We start from the raw sequence: 19,605 nt of genomic DNA on the forward strand, positions 1-19,605 counted from the left end.
ACGTGAATTCTCCACCAAAACACTGCAGACCCCAAGTAGCACTGAAATACGCACTAGTGCTAGAAGACAAACACTCTTCCGGAACTAGCTTACCGGGAGTCAAAGAAAAAATTAATTTCAAGGGGAACAGGACGTTATCTACAACAGAAGTAACAGTTCATCCCTTTTGATGGGTTTTTGAAGTATTCTCTGGCTTAGCTAAGTAATATTTACCAACTCCACGTCTCCCTGTAGGAAGGTAAGTGAAAGAATGAATAGGAAATTCTGTCAAGCTTAAAGATGCCTCCTTTTACTTTAGCACTCCCAATAACTTCACAGACACCGGTTTTACGCTCTATTATTTTTAAATTAACAACAGATGTTATTGATAGCTAGTGAAGTATATAAGAAAAATACCCAGCTGATTTCACAGTGCATTATCTTCCTACTTCCATTTCCCCTTCTCTCCTCTGCCATCAGAAACAAAGCTCGTTTGGGACTGTGACGAATTACCTCACTGAAAGAATTTACAGCTCACTCCTTATTTGATTTAAAAAATGAGAAAAGAATTAGTGAATACCATACAGTGCCTGAGAAATAAATATATTTTCAAAAAATCGTATGTAACAAGGGGGAGAGAAGACTTAAGTGCATGTGCATGATAGAAGCTATCCTTAAGTAGATCTTATTTTTTTCTTTTAAGGTTGAGGTGACGAGTATTTACTTCTCTGCATATTACAGGGATGGAATCTGCATCAGTTCTGAAACCATGATTATTTTTTTTTTGATCTTTTGACTTCAGTATGAATAATTCAGATTATTTAATCATTCCAATGAGCTTTATTGAACAAAAAAGATATTGAAAATTGCAAAGACGCTGATGAGATTATTCTGCGCACTATATTTTGACCACTCGATACCAGCCCATGGTACTATACTTTCTTGACCAACACCAATGGTCTGATGACTGCCACAATAGCTCAGCCATGACGGCAGCACAGGCTGCACGTAGAAGTGAACGTGTATGTGGGGACCTTAGCTGCCAAAGGCTGCAGCTCCCCGAGTGCTGCTCTGCGCTTTGAGAGCTTTCTAAAAATCCCTGAGGAGCAGCCGCCTCAAAAAGAGGGTCACTGGTCACAAGCGGCACATTCAGTACTAAATGTTCAGTCTGTTTCTTTTTTGATACTTTTATTTTAAAATATCGGAAAAATAATATTTAAAAAGTTGTGAATAAAGTGGATGGACTGTGCACCGAGCATAGAACTGGTAAAACATCCAAAAGCTTAGTCTGGCATGAGTTATACACACACACACACACACACACACACACACACACACACACGTATTTTACAGTGAATCCATACAAAGGTGTATTTTTTTTTTAATAATAAATACAAGCTAAGTTAAAAACCTTGATAATAAAAACAGAACTCAAAAAACAAATGTGCAATGTGATAAATGAGGAAATAGCTTAAGGTAATAAAATTGAGAAAACATAAAAGAGATGAAATATCTTATGGTAAAGCTAGAGGTTGCAAAATTACAAATTTGATGATTAACTTGCTTCCCAGTTTTAATACAATCACTTAACTCACCACTCTATTTCAAGAGACCAAGAGATGCATTAACTCAAGAAAGTTCTCTCAGTCTCTGAAGCACAATAGAAAGCCTAAGAAAAAAGTACCTGGGAAATTATATTTAGTCATAGTTTAGGGTGCAGAAGGCTAAAAACCACCACATATATAGAGTGCAAGGTAAGGAAGATGGAGAGAGAAAATAATTAGCCTGGATTGCAGAACTGCTGTCTGCATGCGAATGCATGAGGTACCTCGGCAAAGCACTCATCATTCCCCCAGTGAAGATCTCTGACTACTAGGAATTCTAGGAATTTTCATATGAACTACCAAAAACCCCATAGAGCTTACTCAGATTTATAACTACCTACTCATGTGCAAAGTTACTCTTAGGTAATCACTTGCATGCAAACATTACAATAGTCTGCTGGAGAAATGTATATAAGGAATTGTCTCTCTGTGAGACAAAGACCAATTTGGGGAGATAAAGGGAAATTGTCAGTGAGGTTCTCCCCCCCCCTTAGAAGTCTGTTAGGCTTCAAGGCCAGAAAAAATCCTAATGACTAAACACGTGTTTTCATCATGCACAGCTTGCCCCTCTTGATGAACTCTCGAGGCTCCCCAAAAGAGCCTTTGGCTTACAAGCTTTAATACCGTTGGAACCGGAGTCCCGGAAGATAATTAAAACAGAAGGAATTCTATACTGCTAAGCCACCCAAACACCAACATGGACTGGAACTTAGATCTCTTCAGTAGAAGCATCATTGATTTTTTTTTTTCAGGCAAGTACACACTTCTGAGTTGAACTAGAAACAATATTCTGCATAAAAAGCAAGTTGAAATTAAAAACAGCATGTAAGGATCATGACTTCTGTTCGTACAGATTTTGCATATGTGCACCATGGTGAAATCAAGTAGTATTTCGCTTATAATTACTGGAAAAGCTGTAACTTTATTACACAGAAAGTAAACATTTTTGTTTCCATGAAGAACACATGGTTTTTGTAAATGCCTTTCCCGTGGACACTGACAATGCTCTAAGTTCTCCGGGGCAAACACAGTCCTGATGTGAACGACTGGCAAAACAAGCACCCTTCCCCAGGGGTGATTGGAGGGGCTAAGCCCCATCCAGCAGCACCACTTGCCCCTGTAGCAGCAGGACCCTCCCAGAAGCAGGGCTGCCCTCCTGGGGATACTGTTCTGATACTACTAAATATCAGAAAATTGCAACGCTAACAATAACCATTTAAAAATTTATCCTTACACTAGTTAAGACCCCTACAGTATCTTCCCTAAGCTGGTCTTCATGCAGCCACTGCAACTTCTCTTGCTTCCCTTCCACTGCAGCTTTAAATACTTATTTTAACATTTGAAGAGTTGCTCAGTGAGTTGTGGTTCTGCAACACCAAAAAAATCTTTCCTCCACTGAATTATTTTTTGAACTTGCAGAACAGTATATTCTGTCCAGGGCACATCTCCAATGCCTGTACAGGTTTCTGCTTCCAGCTGTCAAAACAAAACCAGAATGAAACTAATATCTGCGAAAGTAAATTGTGTGATCTTTGCTAGAAACACATTCTTTACTTTCTGGTAAATCTGGTTTCCTTTCATTCCAATTATTAGACATAAGAGAATACTGTTTTAGTGACCTTTTACAAAATTACTTCCTTCCAGTAGCTATTTTTAAAGTTCAGGAACTAATTACACTCATTGGTTACCCCAATCATACGCAACCAAGACTGTGGCTCCTGATGGCAGTTCTACACATCAGCTGGCACGAATCTGAACATCTTTGCTCACAACAGCAGCCAACACTTCATTCCTAGTTATTACCAACATATTTTCAGAAATTCAGATTATTTCAGATTCTCCTCCAATAGCTATAGTTTCAAAAGCTGTACCGGAAATAAAAATATTTATCAAACCTGGCAAAGAGCACACAAAAACCATGTTAAAAAAGTATTCTTTGTTCAAACATTGCTTGCAAGGAACAAAAATCTATCGCAGATGTTCCCATGTTCAGGTTAAACACCTCTTGGAGCCAGGCTGCAGAAAGGTAATAAAAGAAACAAAAATATTGCATATTTACTATTTTCTCTGTTTTTAGGCTAGACCAGACTCCTGTCTGGACTGCCTGGAAAACAAAAATTTTACTCTGAGTCCATCAGCATCGAAATACGCCTAGATTTGTCTTAAATAAAAGGAGTGATTTAGTCTAAACTAGGGTAAATGAATTCAGCTAACTCTGCTGCTTTCCCTCCGCATGTTACACCATGGTCTGTCGAGTACTATTCAGTGAGAGCTCTAGAAAAAAAAATTAGAATTGAAGAGAAGGACTCCTTGAGCAATTGGCACTGCCTGCCTGCCATGTTCTTAAGAGGGGCCCGAGAGCCTGGTCCAGCTCAGCCCTGACCTGGGTGGACCAGGTTACTCTGCCTGGTAACCAGACACCTTGTTCAGATATATTTAAATCTTGTTTGGAATTATACATACGAATAACTGCTTGAAATCTAGCCAATTTTCTTGCTGTTTTCTGCTGAAGTCGGTATTTCTGCTGGTTAATGATTTTGATAGTATAATTACAAGTTCCCTTGCAGTTTCTATAACCTACAGATAACACACGTTAATTAGGCAAAGATCCCACACTAGCCAAACATTTACAGCTACTGTACTCCCATGACCTGATTACTCCCATGACTTTGTTGGTGGTACCCTCGTCCGGTGTCCTCTGCTCTGTTTATGCAGCTGAACTGATGCTGTTTAATTCATCATCACACCTGGTCTCCTGCACCAATTGGCATTATTTGCTCTCCCTTACTACTGTGCCTGCTTTCTCTTAATTATTAACAGACGTTACATCTCCAAGTACCACTTAGAGAACTGGCTTGGTTCAGCAAGCCTCACTGCCACCCCACAGGATGAAGCTTTGCCCATGCCTCCACTGCAGCTCAGGTCCTTCTTTACTGGGCTCCTCATAAAAACAAAACAAAAACAAACAAAAAAAACACACACACACACACCTTGATAAACTTTTACAGGTAGACCTCTGTGCCTACAGACATGTCTCAAACCCAAAACTTCTGAGTAAAATCACGTACATCTATCATCATCCATCACAGGGTGCTTTTCATATCCCCTAAGAACAGGTTACGTAGCTTAAATCTACTCTGACTCCACATTTCACAGAAGTACCACGTGGCTGAACAGCAACTTGTAACTTCAGTTACTTGTTACACAGCTAACTACCTACTGGAATCATACCATGTCTGTATATTTTGGTTTCTACTTAACACAAACGTCCATCTGCTTCAAGACCAGTGGAAATCATCAATTCAAAAGGGGGGCCAGGGGAGGACATGAAAATGTTTGGTTGTGTTACGAAGGTGTGAACACTATTCCTAAGCTTACATCCCATGCAGTTAATATTGTCATCTAAATGTTCTTAGCTCACAAGCCGTTGTACAGGCTGCCCTTGCTATGCTGCCCCAGATGTATGACTCAGCTACCTAGAAACAGTTTTCTGCAATCGCTCTGACAACCATCTTTGCATTTCTTGACTTTTCTGTAAGTATAAACGGGCTCCAGATAAGCCAAGCCCAATTCGTCAGAAGTCATTTGTTGTAATTGCAAGTATCTACATTTTTGGGCAATTTGCATGGGCAATTTGCAATCCATGAGACTTTAATTCAAATTTAACTAAAGAACAACTGATGGTTTTGATTTTTTTTTATATATACACATACACATCTACATACTACATGCATGCATGTTTATATGCACACATACCTTATACACATATAGTGTGTCCATATATGTGTTCAGAGATGAAAAACTCTATAACTATTTTTATAATTAAAAACAAAATATATATATATATATAAACTGATATTTCTGGATATTCAGCCTCAGATTTCTGGGAGGTTTTGGGGTTTATTTTCTTCCTTCAGCTAGTGAAAATATATAGCTTCAATTAACATGAAATGGATCTGAGGCTGCGCAGACATTATGCTTGTTCCAAGCTAAGCACCTAAAAATGGAAACAGATGACATTAGTAAAGATCTGAAGATACTGACTTTTGGTTAAAATATTTGTAAAGACGTTCATAGTTCAAAGAGTCTATTTATCTTAAATAAAATTTAATGGAGGCAGCCTTTTAACAGACTGCATTAAGGGAAATGCTCCGTTTTTTAACCATGACTCACTTCTGATTACTTCCGATAAACAGGTGTCCTTTGCAAAGCATCAGTCTGCTCTATCTAACCTTCATACACTGGAATGACCTTTTAGCCATTTCTGGGATGGGAATCAGCAATTGCATTTTTGATCCCTAAGGCTATTGCAGGGCAATTGCTATGCTGCCCACCCATATTACTTTCCCATTTCTACCTGGCGTTGTTATAGAGCATTTGGAGAACACTTACCATGCTTGCATTACAAAAGGATTGCTTATGCTTTTTTTTTTTCCTTTATTTTAAAATTACTGGAAGCAATTAAAAATAGCAGCCCTTAAGAAAAAGCAAGAAAAATTGCTCATGCTGTACTAATAATCATCACAATTATCAGATTTCTCTCCTGCTGTTCCACAGACAGAAAATAACCACAGTATTCAGGGCAGTGAAAACAATAACAACAACAGAAATACTCCAACCACCATTTTCTTTAGCAGCGTTGCCCCCAGATGCTGAGCTCCACCCTGCTAGACCTGCAAGAGATTTATAACAGTAGAGATAAGCACCTAATTTCTGCTTCATCTTGGGGTTAAAGAAGGGGAAAGGAAGAAAAAAAGTGAGTAGTCATGTTGAGTATCGTTCAGTTCAATAACTGCAGCACTCTAGGGAGGTAAGACACGACCCACGTAACAACACTGTACTTACTCTCAGTCCAAGAATCTGAACTACTTAACTCATTTGACTTCAAAAAACAGCAGCGTGACATAAGACTATACTCAGGAGAAGGAATTCCTCCCACAAAATGAAAGGCTTTCTTTGCAGTCACTCAGTATTTTATAGGCCTGTATTTTGACGCTTTTACCACAAAATTTAAAGCCACTAGATAGCAACTGTCTGTGCTGTACAAAAATTCATTTTCCTCCTGTTGAAGGATGTCAAATATCTACATTAAAGAACAGCAGGCTCTTTAATGAAATCTTCAGTAAAATTATTGTCTTATATATTGAATATTAAGGATATTTTCAGAAACCTTCATTTCCAAATTTATTCCTGATATTTAGCCTGGTTATGCTTAAGATAATGTGATTTTTGTGTTTAAACCAATTAAAAGAGCAATGAGAATCAGACTTAAGTACTGAGATTTCCTCTACTAATGAAAACTTTAGTGTACATTAATATAGCCTGCATATCAAATTTCCTTGAATGCTTTAATACCAACTCTCAAAACCTCACCAGAACAGAAGGGTAACTGTTGAAATCCAGACAGATGTGTAGGGCCAGTACAGGTAAGAAGCCTGAATCATACGGAGAACCAGAGAGACTCATGCATTTCATCATTTAACGCAAACGGCTGCACTTAGCAACTTGAAGTGCAAACCAAGCTCCTAAGAGTATAACATGTTGCAGGCCAAAGGAGATGTGTAAAAAGAGTACAGGCTTATCCTGCTGACTAGGGCAACAATAGCGAGCAAACTTCTGTTACAGGAGTGACAGGTAACTTACCAACAGGAGAACCTTCCCAGCTAGGTTGCAACATGTACCAACCAACCTGTTCAGAAGCCTCTCATTTCATACACCCCTCCCAGGTCTGTTCTTGGTGCTGAAGAATCTGCTTGCTTGGTGCAGAGCACCATTTAGTAACCATCAATCCACCTACCTCTCAGCTGTTTCCATCTGCTCCCTGCATCACAATTTTATGTCCTCAAAACCATCTCAGCTTCTGATGGCCAGTTCAGCTGCCAAACACATGCCCTTATGTCAGTCACACTGTTTCATTCTGCCAAAATGAATTGCTCTTCTGAGTTGCTGAAGATGTGGTATTTCTCCTTGTCCAGCTATGTGTTTTTCAGACTATAAAATGAGAAGTAGAACCTTTCCAGGAGGCCAACCTGCAACAGGCTTCCTTTACTTTAAGAAGTCTGCCAATGTTATCCACTGGTATTATTGATTTAGCAGGAGTTAAAAACTCCATTACGTCTCCAAACTCCATCAGCAAACTTGGGTTAAAAAAAATAAAAACCAACAACAATCACAAAAAAGACACAAAAGCTAAATACCACTGATTTTTAATTGGATTTTACCCAAATTAGTTAACTCTTCTTAGACATTAATTTGCATACACAGACTCTCCCTGCTCCTTAAACATCATACATTAAGAAGAGGTTAACTTTTATAATGGTTCCTCAAGAAAATATATCTTAGAAGTAAACAAGACCCAAAAGGAACACAGCACAAACAAGCAATGACATGTCATTTTTCTAAAGGCGGTTGTGAATATCTGCATTTAAGTAACTATCTTGAATACCTAAGAACTAAATGCATATTGCTATTTGAAGAAGTTTTGGCAATTGCTTGCTTGGACAGGATGAAAAAACTTACTAGCCCTTTACATCACCCATCATATGAAAAGGCTAGAAAACCCCACACATTAATTCTAGCCTTATCACTTGACTACTACTTAGATTTTTATTGATGGTTAGTCAGGTTATTAGTCAGGTTAGTCAGATTGCATCTGCAATTTAGAGGCTCTCCCCATTAGACTTGATTCTATGGCAAGATTTGATGCTATTAATTGTTTGAAGAATCCAAGGAGACAAAAAAAAATGCTTAAGATGAACTTCAAACAAATTTTTAAGTTTTCAACAGATTTTTAAAAGTTTCAATTTTGCTTCTTTCAGCTTATGCCTTGGATTTGAGACACTTGGCCAGTCTGCCAGTTGGTAAAAGAAACTCCGAACAATAATTCCATTCAAAGTTGATAAAGTCTATTTTCTTCACGTGTTTCATGGGAAAACAATTGAGTCTGAATATACCAATGTGACAAAGGATGCTTCATGATGGACATGACACCAGTAAAAGGTCTGATTTAAAAAGGAAAAAAAAAAAAAGCTAGATTTTTGAAAATGCATCTCAGGCTTCTGGTTTTGAAAAGTTTGGAAGCTGTATGCCCAAAATAACACTGTCAAGCATGCCCCAAAACCAAACACCTACCTTTGGAAACGATGACCACCGGGAAGCAGAACTTGGAGGGATATTTCACTAATAAACACTTCAAAGAGAAGAGGGGCCTGAACTTGCCACCCCCGGTGCAACAGCCCCCGGACCGAGCTGCTCGCCTGGCTGCCAAGCTTTGCAACAGGGCAGAACAACAGAAGTCCTTCCAGAAACGCACTGAACTGCCCAGAAACCATTTTGTTTACTCTGGTCAATAAAGCCCTGTTATCTCTCGTACAATGGGCCATACCGTTTATACAAACAAGGTTAGCTTTCATGCATCAGACATCTATTTATTTAGCAAGATCAGCTATCACTGTAAATCAATTTCTTCGCAAATGAGAAACACAGCTGCTGTGAGAAGTACTTAAAACTCTTTCCTACATCCAGTATTTGGAACAGATGAGAAGAATACAAAAAAGTCAGTACAGTAACACACTAAAAAGGGTGCTGACTTAGGCCTTACTGGCATTTTTAAGGAAAAGAGATCAAGTTTCATTGACTTAATAGTTTTATATTTTAGATGTGAAGTTGCAATTAAGAAGAATTATAAGAAAATACTGCAGTTTCCATTCAAACTAGATACTATTCAGATATGGAAGTAACTCAGCTAAAAGTTAACAAGCCACGTACTACAGGTTTCTTACTACGTGAACAAGCTTCAAAGCAAAAATACACCGCTAAAATGAATGTTGCTTATCAGTTCAGGAAACAGCATTAACAGAATAGAAGACAAAGCTCAGTTTTTAATGGACATTTTGTCCAAGAACAGTCGGTTCTCACAGATGAATTTACCTCAGAGCCATCTAAAAGGCTTGTACCTTTTCCAAATTAAAAAAAAAAAAAGTCAGTACTTTGCTTGCAGAGAGTGCAACACCCTGTAAAATGTGTATTTGGAAGACCCCAGCGGAACAAGGGTCTCCAAGCTGAACAAGTCCTAGGTTTGACTAACGTGGATGATTTCTGTTAAAAAATTTTGAAGCAAGAGCTGGGGACCAGGGAAGCACAACCACCAGCAAGCATTAAGCCCTGCTCCTAACAGATTCTTCTCTCTCGTGTTATTTTATTCATTAATCTTTTTACCTGGCATTTTCAATTTGAAACCCAGAAAATCAGATTCATTGCAAGCAACCAGAACCTCTGCAGAACTCCAACCCCTCTGAGGAAGCCTAGGAAGGACCATGACTTTGAGCCTGGACACGGGGAGAAAAGCACATGTAAGGAGTATTACCGACTTGGATACACCCCACACGTTTCACGCTGGCTGCTACCAGAGGCAGTAAAGTGTGGAGAGCTCTGCTTCTTAACCACTGTAACCCCAGGTGAGGGTATGCATGCCCAAGAACACGGTATATGATAAAAAAAATAAAAATTATTTTTTGCTTGCTTTTGTTTTAATGTTCGTATCCACGTCTCTGCAAAGCAAAGCACTGCAGTGCACTTCCCCAGAAGGTCTCATTAAATAACAGAGAAGCTTTCTTAAGCCTCCAGTCAAAAAAGCTTAAATGTTTAGGATGAGCCAGAAAAAATCCTGATGGCCTTCAAGTTTATTTGAAAGACGGATTACAGAATATTATGTAAGGCGCAAATCTCAGAACTATTCCCCATAGTATTTACAAATATTATCAAATTTTACAAGATCATGAATTTTCATAAAAAGTGACATTTTGAAAAAGCTTCGATTGCTTTAATCCTCCTCCTTTCTTTTGATAGGATTAAATGTTGAAATGGCAGACTGTTAAATAAGCAGACTGAAATGCCAACTGCGAGGCATTTAACTCCATGTATTTACAAATTAACGTTTCACAGTTGCTTCAAATTTTGACATTATTGTTTAGTATCTTCAGGCAACTCATTTCAGAAGGTGCTGGATTTGATCTACATTATTTCTCATTTTGCATTCATATGTCACTCTACTGGAACACCTGTAAGGTTCCCTTAATCCCTGACAAAGGAAATTTGGTTTTATGAAAGGCTGAGAAATATCCCTTTGTTTTTATCACAATATTTTTATTAAAAAAGCCTATAGCAATTTCAAAGTCACCGTTAAACTTACCTGTAAATGTCCATAACTGTCAAAATAACCTCCCCCAAAACAGAGAAGATCATAGCCTATACGTGCATAGAAATGCAAATTCAGTGTAATACTGAGAGGTAGATGTCACTGGTCTTCCCCTCCAACTATTCCAGTATTGACCTCTGAATATCCAGAGTGAATAAGAGAAAAGTGCAAGTGGAATTCCTAAAATGTAGTGGGGCACATCTGAATTCTTCAGCTCTGCATATTATGCTGCTTCAGAGGTTATTTGTGTGCTTCTGAGAACTGCTGCAAAAGCACAGTCCTACGGGCTATCAGATGTAGCACTTTAGACAGAAATATTTCATTTGCAGAAAATAAAATGAAGTTCCTGCATTGCTCGTGTTTGCATTTACAGAAGAGATTTTAAAAACAAACAAAGCTCAAATAGCAACAACAAAAACAACCCTCAAAACAGATTCCCCCCAACACTCACTGCCTTTAAGAATAGGGAAGTGCAGCCATTCCTGTAGTGCTACCTCAAGGAGCAACGTCCTTGAAACCAGAATTTGAAGGTGTTCCCTCAAATTTTCTTACAGTATGTGAGGTGATTATTTCAAAAACAGAAGGAATTATCCTGTGCTCCTGAATTTCTCTTATGAAAAAAGGCAAAAAAGAAAGACAACAGAAATCCCTGGACAGATGCATTTTGTTTCATAACTGAGAACCCTTCTCCCATTACTCTACATTCTTACACCCAGTAAAGAGCACAAATTTTTCATATATGCACACACTGCCCAGTATTTAAAGATATAGCTAAATTTTTAGCTATGCAACACCTGTCTACTAATACTATGTTGCTAAATGCTGTCTAATTACTACATCCTGTCCATAAATAAATTTTACATAGCAATGCAGTGATTAACATTAATTCCAGCAGCACGCACTACTAATTAAGGTATTTACGAATGTTTACTTATGTCACATGGGAATGTGCCAAATCATCTCTCGAGAAACACCTTTGTATTAGAACAGACACTTCAGTAATAATCTAGACATGTTCAATAACACAGCATCTTCTTTTCAAAAACCAATTTTGACATCTACTAATATCCCATAAATAATGGGATCAGATTAAAGTCTCACCAAATTCATGATGAGGTATTAAGCCTGTCTAATCTTTTATCACTATTACTAACGTAATAAAAAAAAATGCTAATAAGTACAGAAAGTTATGAGAATTTTCCTCAGGAACACTGTTTCGTGCAATCACTCAGATGATGAATTCTGAATGATGAAGATGATCAATGGTACCTGTATGACACCCTTACAAATTACAGACACTTTTCAACCCGAACCTATTTAACTATTTCTCACTTCAACTTAGTCTATTATTTCTCCTCCATAGTTTGTGAGCCTATTATTCATTCCAGCAACTTCATCTCAAATAATTATTGCACACACGGGCAATAAAAGAATGATTTAATATTAGCACAATATTCATACAGTTGCAATTACTCAGAAAAATAAATAAGTTCTAATCTTAAGTATGTCAGCAACACTGAGGGGCTTGGCAAATTCTCGTCCCCCAGCGAGATCTCCTAATATTTTGTACCTTAAGTTGCATATTTAAAGTCATTTCCTAAGGAAGAGAGATTTCTGTGATTCCCTGCATCTGGTGAACTGAAGTTGAAAAGCAACGCAGTTTGGCAAGGTGCTAACTTACAGGTGCTGTATTCAACCACATCATGACTTTCAAAATCAGGACCTTAAAGTTCAGCCACCTATTTGGTGGCCTGAAGCTCAGGGCGGTTGAACAGTGAGTTCCTCATACTGGCAGTGGAGCTAGTGGGTGAGCAATGTGGATCAGGAGCCTGTACTCTCTGGCAGGCAGTGACCGAGCAATGAAGAACTGGAACACAGATACTTGAACTTCTGCACATTGCAAGCCAGATTTCCAAAAGCTGAAAGTTTCAAAGCCTGCCATTTCATTTTAGGTGCTCAAACAGAAGGTGAGCTGAGTCTCAGTCTGAGCACTTTTTTTTTAGCATGATTTTAAACAGGACGCGTGCCTTTCTGCCTGCCATCAGTTTAGCCCTACTGCCATCTGCTGTCAGGAACACACCAGTGCCACGCCGCCTGCCAGCAGAAGAGCAACAGGACACGTCCTGATACTGCTCCTCCAGACAACCTATAAATTAACACAAATCAATTCGTCAAGAGTACAGTGTTAAATCAGCGCACTGCCACCACAACTACTAGAGCACCGACCCTGAAAATGTGTGCAAGATTCCACACTCTGACTGTCCCTACAAAGGGGTCATTCAGATAGATAAGTTAGTATCAGAACTGGGTGCAGACCCTGAAATGGTTTTCTAAACACTGACAGTATTGCCCGTTTCTTGAAAATTTTGAGATATTTATTACTATTAGGAATGGGTTAAAACTATGAACTGGCCAGACTCTTAGGGCTGAATTGCTCCTATATTATTTTTATGCGATCATACAAATAGAATTAAATCTTTAGAAGTAGAATAAAGCAAAACAGAAGTTAAGCAAAATGAACTGCTCCATAAAACAGATTAAACAAAAAGATCTGAAAACAAAATTACCCCAAACCTCTACCTTGCCTACTGACTCAATGAAATCTTGCAACTTCCAGGGTTAACTGAACTCAGTAAATCCTCTCAGGACCACTGCAAACCATTATGCTTCCTAACACCTCTGGTGGTGCGATGCTTTGCAGCTGACAGTAGTTTAAGCTGCCACCATCCCTCTCTTCTTTCCCCACACACCTTTTCTTCTCTTCTGGCTAGCACTGCAGCTATCACACAAAGTCAGCTCAGGGAGCCGACATGGCTAACTCAGCCAAACAGCCCTGACTGGAGGTGGCCAAGACAGAGAACTCCAGAAAACATGGTCCTGAGCTGCCACTGGTTCCTACGACGTTTGGCTGCTGACCCAGGCTCCAAGAAAGTTCCCTGAAGCTGCATGCAAACCAGCTCCTGGCTCCTTGCTCGTGCCTTTCCACCTGCCTCCCCCATGCTGTGCTCAGAAAGCTAACTGCAACTGAGTGCTCGAGAGGGCTAAGGAAGCAAGAGTGTATCCTTTCCACCTATCAAGTTTTTCACTCGACTGAGAAAACAGCAGCTATGACAACAAGAGGCAGTTGTCTTTGCTGCTCGGCCATGCCTCCTTTTAGGCAAGACAAAGTACACAGAAAATGCTTACCGTGCAATATACCCCAAACGGTATTTTGTGTACTATACTGTATACATTTGAGGCGTGTAGCACACTCAAATCAAACACCATAGCAGTTGTCACTAGGAGTTTTAACAACACCACAAAATGGAATTTAACTGCAGAAACTGAAGGAGGTGCTGAATGGCTTCAGGCCGCTCCATCCAGACAATGCTGCCGATCTCCAGAACTTCTGTCTGATGCAGCAAAGGCACAGGGCTTAAGCTAGTTGCACTCAGACAGCAGAGGGTAAAATGCAGGACATTGATTTTCGTTGCGGTGATTTCTTTCTATGAAGCCAGTTGTTAAAGATAAAGTCTTTTTAAAGCTTCTGTTGTTTTCAATAGGCACAGCACTTACTGCTCAGCATAAACCCAATTCCATTTGATGACGACCACAGTATCACTAATGTGAAATTTAAAGGCTCTTTCATATATCACACCTCTTGTTTGAGGGGAAAAAAAGACAACTCGTCCTCCCACACACACAAAAGAAGAGAAATGCAATTTGTAGGCTGTATGCTGCCGAACTCGTGCTATCAGGTATGATAATAAAAGGTTAACATACAGCACTACTAATACTTCCACTTTCTGTACTTGCAGATACTTATAAAAGTATTTTTCTTCAGCAGACCTGGGAGGATGCATATGCTCTTACAGAAAGAGAGCGACCTACAGCAATTCCCTCTGCCTTTTGTCAAAATATAGACAAAGGGAAGAAATCAGTCAAATGGCTAACCTAACCCTCTGATCACACGCATCTTCAGTGCCTGTGTCAGAAGGGAATACACTACTGCCCAGTGAAAGACAGATAAATCTCTTTCACTGTTTTCATTGTTTCATTCACCGTTTTTCATTGCCTCACTCAAATCTAACAGGCCTACAAAATACGTCATTTACACTGATTGTTTTAATGCATTTGTACAGCTGAGAATCAATATGCTCCAACAAGGTACATTTTCAAGCACAGCTGTGATAACTGAACGCGATCCATCCATGCTGATCTGACAATGAATTAAAAAATAGTAACTGGTCCATTATATTTTTAGGATTTTCTTCCTGCTAAATCACCCGTTTGGTTGTTCAAAAGATACATTCTTTCTAGACAATGTATTAAGAACATAAAACATACTGCAATATGTAAAGATTGAACCTTTTTTTACCGTTTTAATGGAACTCCTTGATTTTTCTTCCCAAACATTACTGCTCAGCTCCATTGTGCAATGAACATTTGTTTCTCTTTCATAGGATCCAAATATAAGCAACCTGAAACAGAAAAGCCTACAGTAAGAATTGTATTAATAGCATACATCCCAAATACAATATTAAACTCCGCGTTCTTCCTTTATACACCCCATTACTGTTTTCAATCTGTACGCACACAAGTCCATACATACGTGATTCCAAAAGCAGACCCTTTCACAAAATGCAGGGCACTGCCACCCTCTAGTGGAAGTATTCTACATGTATCAAAAATCATTTAAAGATGTTAGGTAGGGCTTTGAGGGGGGTGTTGGAGGAAGGGGTGCTTGTAGTTTTGTTTTTTTTAAGTGTTCAATTGACAGATTAGTATTTTTCTATAAAATAATTGCTTAAAAAGTAAAGCAAGTAACAGACACAAGTCCTTTAGTTCTAAACTTCACAACGTACAACAGCTTTTCTCGGTTGGAGAGAGAGTGTTACTGCAGTAGTAAAGTCACAGATACACAGCCAGCAGTAAACTATTTCCTAACAAACAGAAGTGGTTCTTCAGGCATCTTATTCTATTCCAGAAGGCTACAAAGCTTTTCAGTTAGATAACAGTGCTATAAGAGGGGGCGTGTGGGAAGCACTGGAGTTGTACACAGTTTATCTCACACTACTTGGAAACAGAGAAGTATTTTGGAATAAAAACCTCATAAATTGTGCTCTTCCAAGAGACTACTAGAAACTGTTCCTGTCAAATGCATATAGAAAACTTCAAAATAAGTAAATCTAAGCTTTCATCCAAACTAGCTCATTTATGATTGAGATTTATTACACAACTCTTTAGATGATGGAGACAAAAACTGTAATCAAATCCCAGCAATTTTCTATCTGTTCATTTTGATGTTCTTAATGTTTCTAGGTAAAGTATATTACGGTTAAAAAGTGTGTAGACTTCGAGATATGGAGATATGTATTAAATATACTTTGAAAATTAAGTAAAAACAATTGAAAACAACTTTTAGCAACAATTGGAATTAGTAAAATTAAACTGATCCCAAGGTAGCACACCTCTGTCTACAAGAATTCTCTAGCTTGCATTAAAGCACAGGGAATGAAACAAGTATTCCTTCTGTATGTCTCTCTATGAATAATTTAACTGCTTTTTAGCTGAGTACATGATTACACGAGTGAGACTGTAGGCGAAGATTCTTACAGTTACTCAGTTCTACATCTACACCTGGGTTGGTGCCCAGCACACTTGTATTTGCTGTACCAGGTGCCAGCTTTGTGGCTGCGTGCTGCACTGCCAGCCTCAGGTGTCGAGGCTGCGTGCTTCCCCATCCCTTCTCTGCTGAAGCACTGCAAAGAGCAGCTGTCAGCCTCACTTCCAGCTTGACCTTCAGCACTCATTTGTCTAGACACTACTGATTTGATTACAGTAAGCAGAAATCCAGTCTAAGAACCAATGGATTAGGTATTTTGTCTGGACAAGACTAAGTTTGTTCAGGGTTACTTAGACTGACCAGCTCACGCCTTCTTTGCTTATTTTTAAACCATCCTCAGCAATCTTCTGTGGCTTTTCTATTCTGCTTTTAGCAGTTGCTTTTGAATAATGCACTTTTTCTTCTGTGTCAACTGCAACTCATCACTACCAGCAACTTCAGTAAAGTTTTTCCATGGTTGATTATTGCTTGCACACATTGCATTTCATTCCGACAGGACAGCAGAAGTTCTCTCTCCTGCTTTGCAAAGGAGGGAAGCACGGTGGGTCAGGGGGGCTAGGGGGAAACGATAATGAAGCTGATCAAAGATACAGTTGGTTAATGCAGCTAGAAAGATATAGAAAGCTAGACAAAACTCTCAGCGTATGTTCCAGGAGTTCTTGCCTATTTCTAAAACCTTAATTCCTCTAAAATACCAGCACAGCAGCTATTTATCTGTCTTGTACTGGTGACAAGTAAGGTACAAGGACAGGAGGTACATCACAACTGGAAAAATGTGATTTTCAGCTGTAACCGTAACATAACAGTTGCATAGAAAGCAAATGAGATTTGATGTTACACATTAGGCTACCAACACCCTAACTGAAGAAACGTTATCACAGGATAGCAAAAATACACACTTAAAGAGCAGTCCTGGTCCATGGGCACTTCGTGCTGGAGTTTGAAATACAACTTCCAGTTTCAGGAAGACAGAGGGAACACTGCTACAACACTAAGGAAGTTTTTGTTTGAATAACATCTCTGACAGCATGCTGTATTCTCTAACGCAGCCGCAGATAGACTGATTACTACTGTACCACAGCACACCCCAAGCAACTGCATATTAAAACGCAGATTACTGTGTACTCCACAGACGAAAGATTTCTAAACCAGTAAAATTTATAAACCAGTAAAAAACAGTGTATGAAAGACCTTCTGAAACAAAGTTTATAGCCCAAGCAAAAATTAAACCAATAAGAAAATATGATTAAGTTACTGCCTGAGTAATTGAAATAGGTATACATATACAGAAGGATGATTTCTACTCCTTCCCTAAGTCCAGTCGGGATACCCTTGTCCCGGGTAAGCTAGCACAAGGCAGAGAGGACCGATTCAGCAGAGCAGCCACAAACAACAGCAGCCTGGGGCCGTCCCGGCACTGTGCAGACCCCAAACATTATAGGAGGCCCTCTGACGGAGGGTGGGCAGCAGAACAGAGCCGAGGTGGGGGCAGTCTCACCTCTTAGGACTTTGGCCTGTCTCTACAATCTCCAGGAGAGGAGGATGACTAGAAGGGCTATCAAGCTGGCTGCTTTTTGTAGGGTGATGCCAAAGGGTTGATATGCAAATCCAACAAGAACCCTGTATGTGCAAAGTACACACTAATCTATAGTAACATTTTATTACCAGGTGCATAAAAGCAAGCTCAAATCTATTGCAACTTTTTCCCATTTTTTTTAAAACTTATTTTTAGTTTCAACTGTGACCCTTTTATTTGCAAATAGCTTTGGAGTCAAAATAAGCAGAATATTTCCTGAATTTTAAGAATGTCTACAGCAGATTCAATATCCACACACTGCTGCACGAAGTCCACTTGAAGGCAAAAGGAAAAAAAAATAAACGTAAAACTCCAAACCTAACACGTCGGTCTCGGGTACACACTGCAGTGTTTTACAATATGACTGTCTTAGGAGAAGTCTCCTTGTCCACAAAGGTTATTAAAACAAATGTTCATTTTAAAAGCCCACATTGTGGCACAGTTTTAGAAGAATGTTCTGCTTAATATAGTAAGAGTTGACAGGATTTAAGACTTTCTTCACAGAGTACCTTTAAAAAGTCATATGGGGAGATTTAACAGCGTGTTGCTTTGTTCTTTTCTCTCCCTAAAAAAAATTAAGGCAAGGATGCAGTTGTTAGTCTAACTTGGTTTTCCTTTCTCTTTTGTAGAAGAAACTGTCATGTTGTACAACGTTTTCACCTACAGATAACATTTTTGCAATAAAAGTATTCTGTGAAGGTGCTACAATCATAAAAACACGTTTTCAATAGGTCACACAAAACTTGTAAAATGTTATTTACACCAGTGAAGTTTCCATTCTTTCAATAATCTCATGTAAAAAATGAGGACCATTCTGCTATGAATTCGCTCACACAGAAACTGTCTATGATGAAGAGACTCTTGAGGTTCAGTGACCTCAGAGCACCTTTAGGTGAAGAACTAAGAAGTTTGGGGAAATGAAGCAATGCTCAATCAGTATCAGGTCACAATGCTCACTGAAAGGCTCTCAGGGCAAAGTCCCAGCACGCCAACAGGGACTCTAACAGGTCCGCAGAGGTCCCAGCGGCAGATGTTGGTGAAAAACCCTCTGCACGTCAGCATACAGAGCGGTATTGCAAAAGAAACCTTGCAAGCAGCCCTGAACAGCTTTCACACTACTTCGCACGCAGAAGTTATGAAAAGGGAAAATGTGACATTGCTACTTTTGTACATATTGTGTATTTCTTCCCCTACTTCCAAAGTCCTCTCTGTGCCTTTCAGCCTCCACCTCACAAATGTCTTCAGGTGCAAAGCAAGCAAGAATATTCATTTACAGGGGTATTTTATAGACAGCAGCTGTGGTTGTTTAAGTTCAAAAAAGGATGGGGCAACTTGGAAGATCTGAGGAATTACTATAGGACCAAAGTCAGCCATGTAGATTGAGATGTGTCTGTTCATACAGCTTTCAAGAGTGCATCTAGAAATTCCAAGCTGCATAAAATAGATTAAATCAGACCTGAAGCTCAAAAGGCCTGACAAGCCAGCAACTGCATCCTCTCTCTGCCATCTGATAAGCATCTGTGACAGCTGAAAATACTGAGAGGTCAGCTGATGATGTCAAACTGAGCAATCTGGCTTCTAGAAGGTAACGGAAAGAAACAAAACAGTACCGTTACGTTGGCAACGTTGCACACAGTATTGCAGG

At 39.2% G+C, this 19,605-nt stretch overlaps 1 protein-coding gene across 1 annotated transcript in view; it reads right to left on the reverse strand.

Moving 5' to 3' along the window:
- The window catches only part of PDZD8 (PDZ domain containing 8), a 57,295-nt gene that overhangs the window by 16,372 nt on the left and 21,318 nt on the right, over positions 1–19,605 (reverse strand). The window contains exon 4 of the mRNA XM_035329474.1: positions 15,137–15,239. Within this exon, the coding sequence (XP_035185365.1) occupies positions 15,137–15,239 (103 nt within the window). The remainder of the gene's footprint in view (positions 1–15,136; positions 15,240–19,605) is intronic.

The sequence above is a fragment of the Oxyura jamaicensis genome, chromosome 6 (assembly GCF_011077185.1).
Source record: "Oxyura jamaicensis isolate SHBP4307 breed ruddy duck chromosome 6, BPBGC_Ojam_1.0, whole genome shotgun sequence".
Taxonomy (NCBI): Eukaryota; Metazoa; Chordata; class Aves; order Anseriformes; family Anatidae; genus Oxyura; species Oxyura jamaicensis.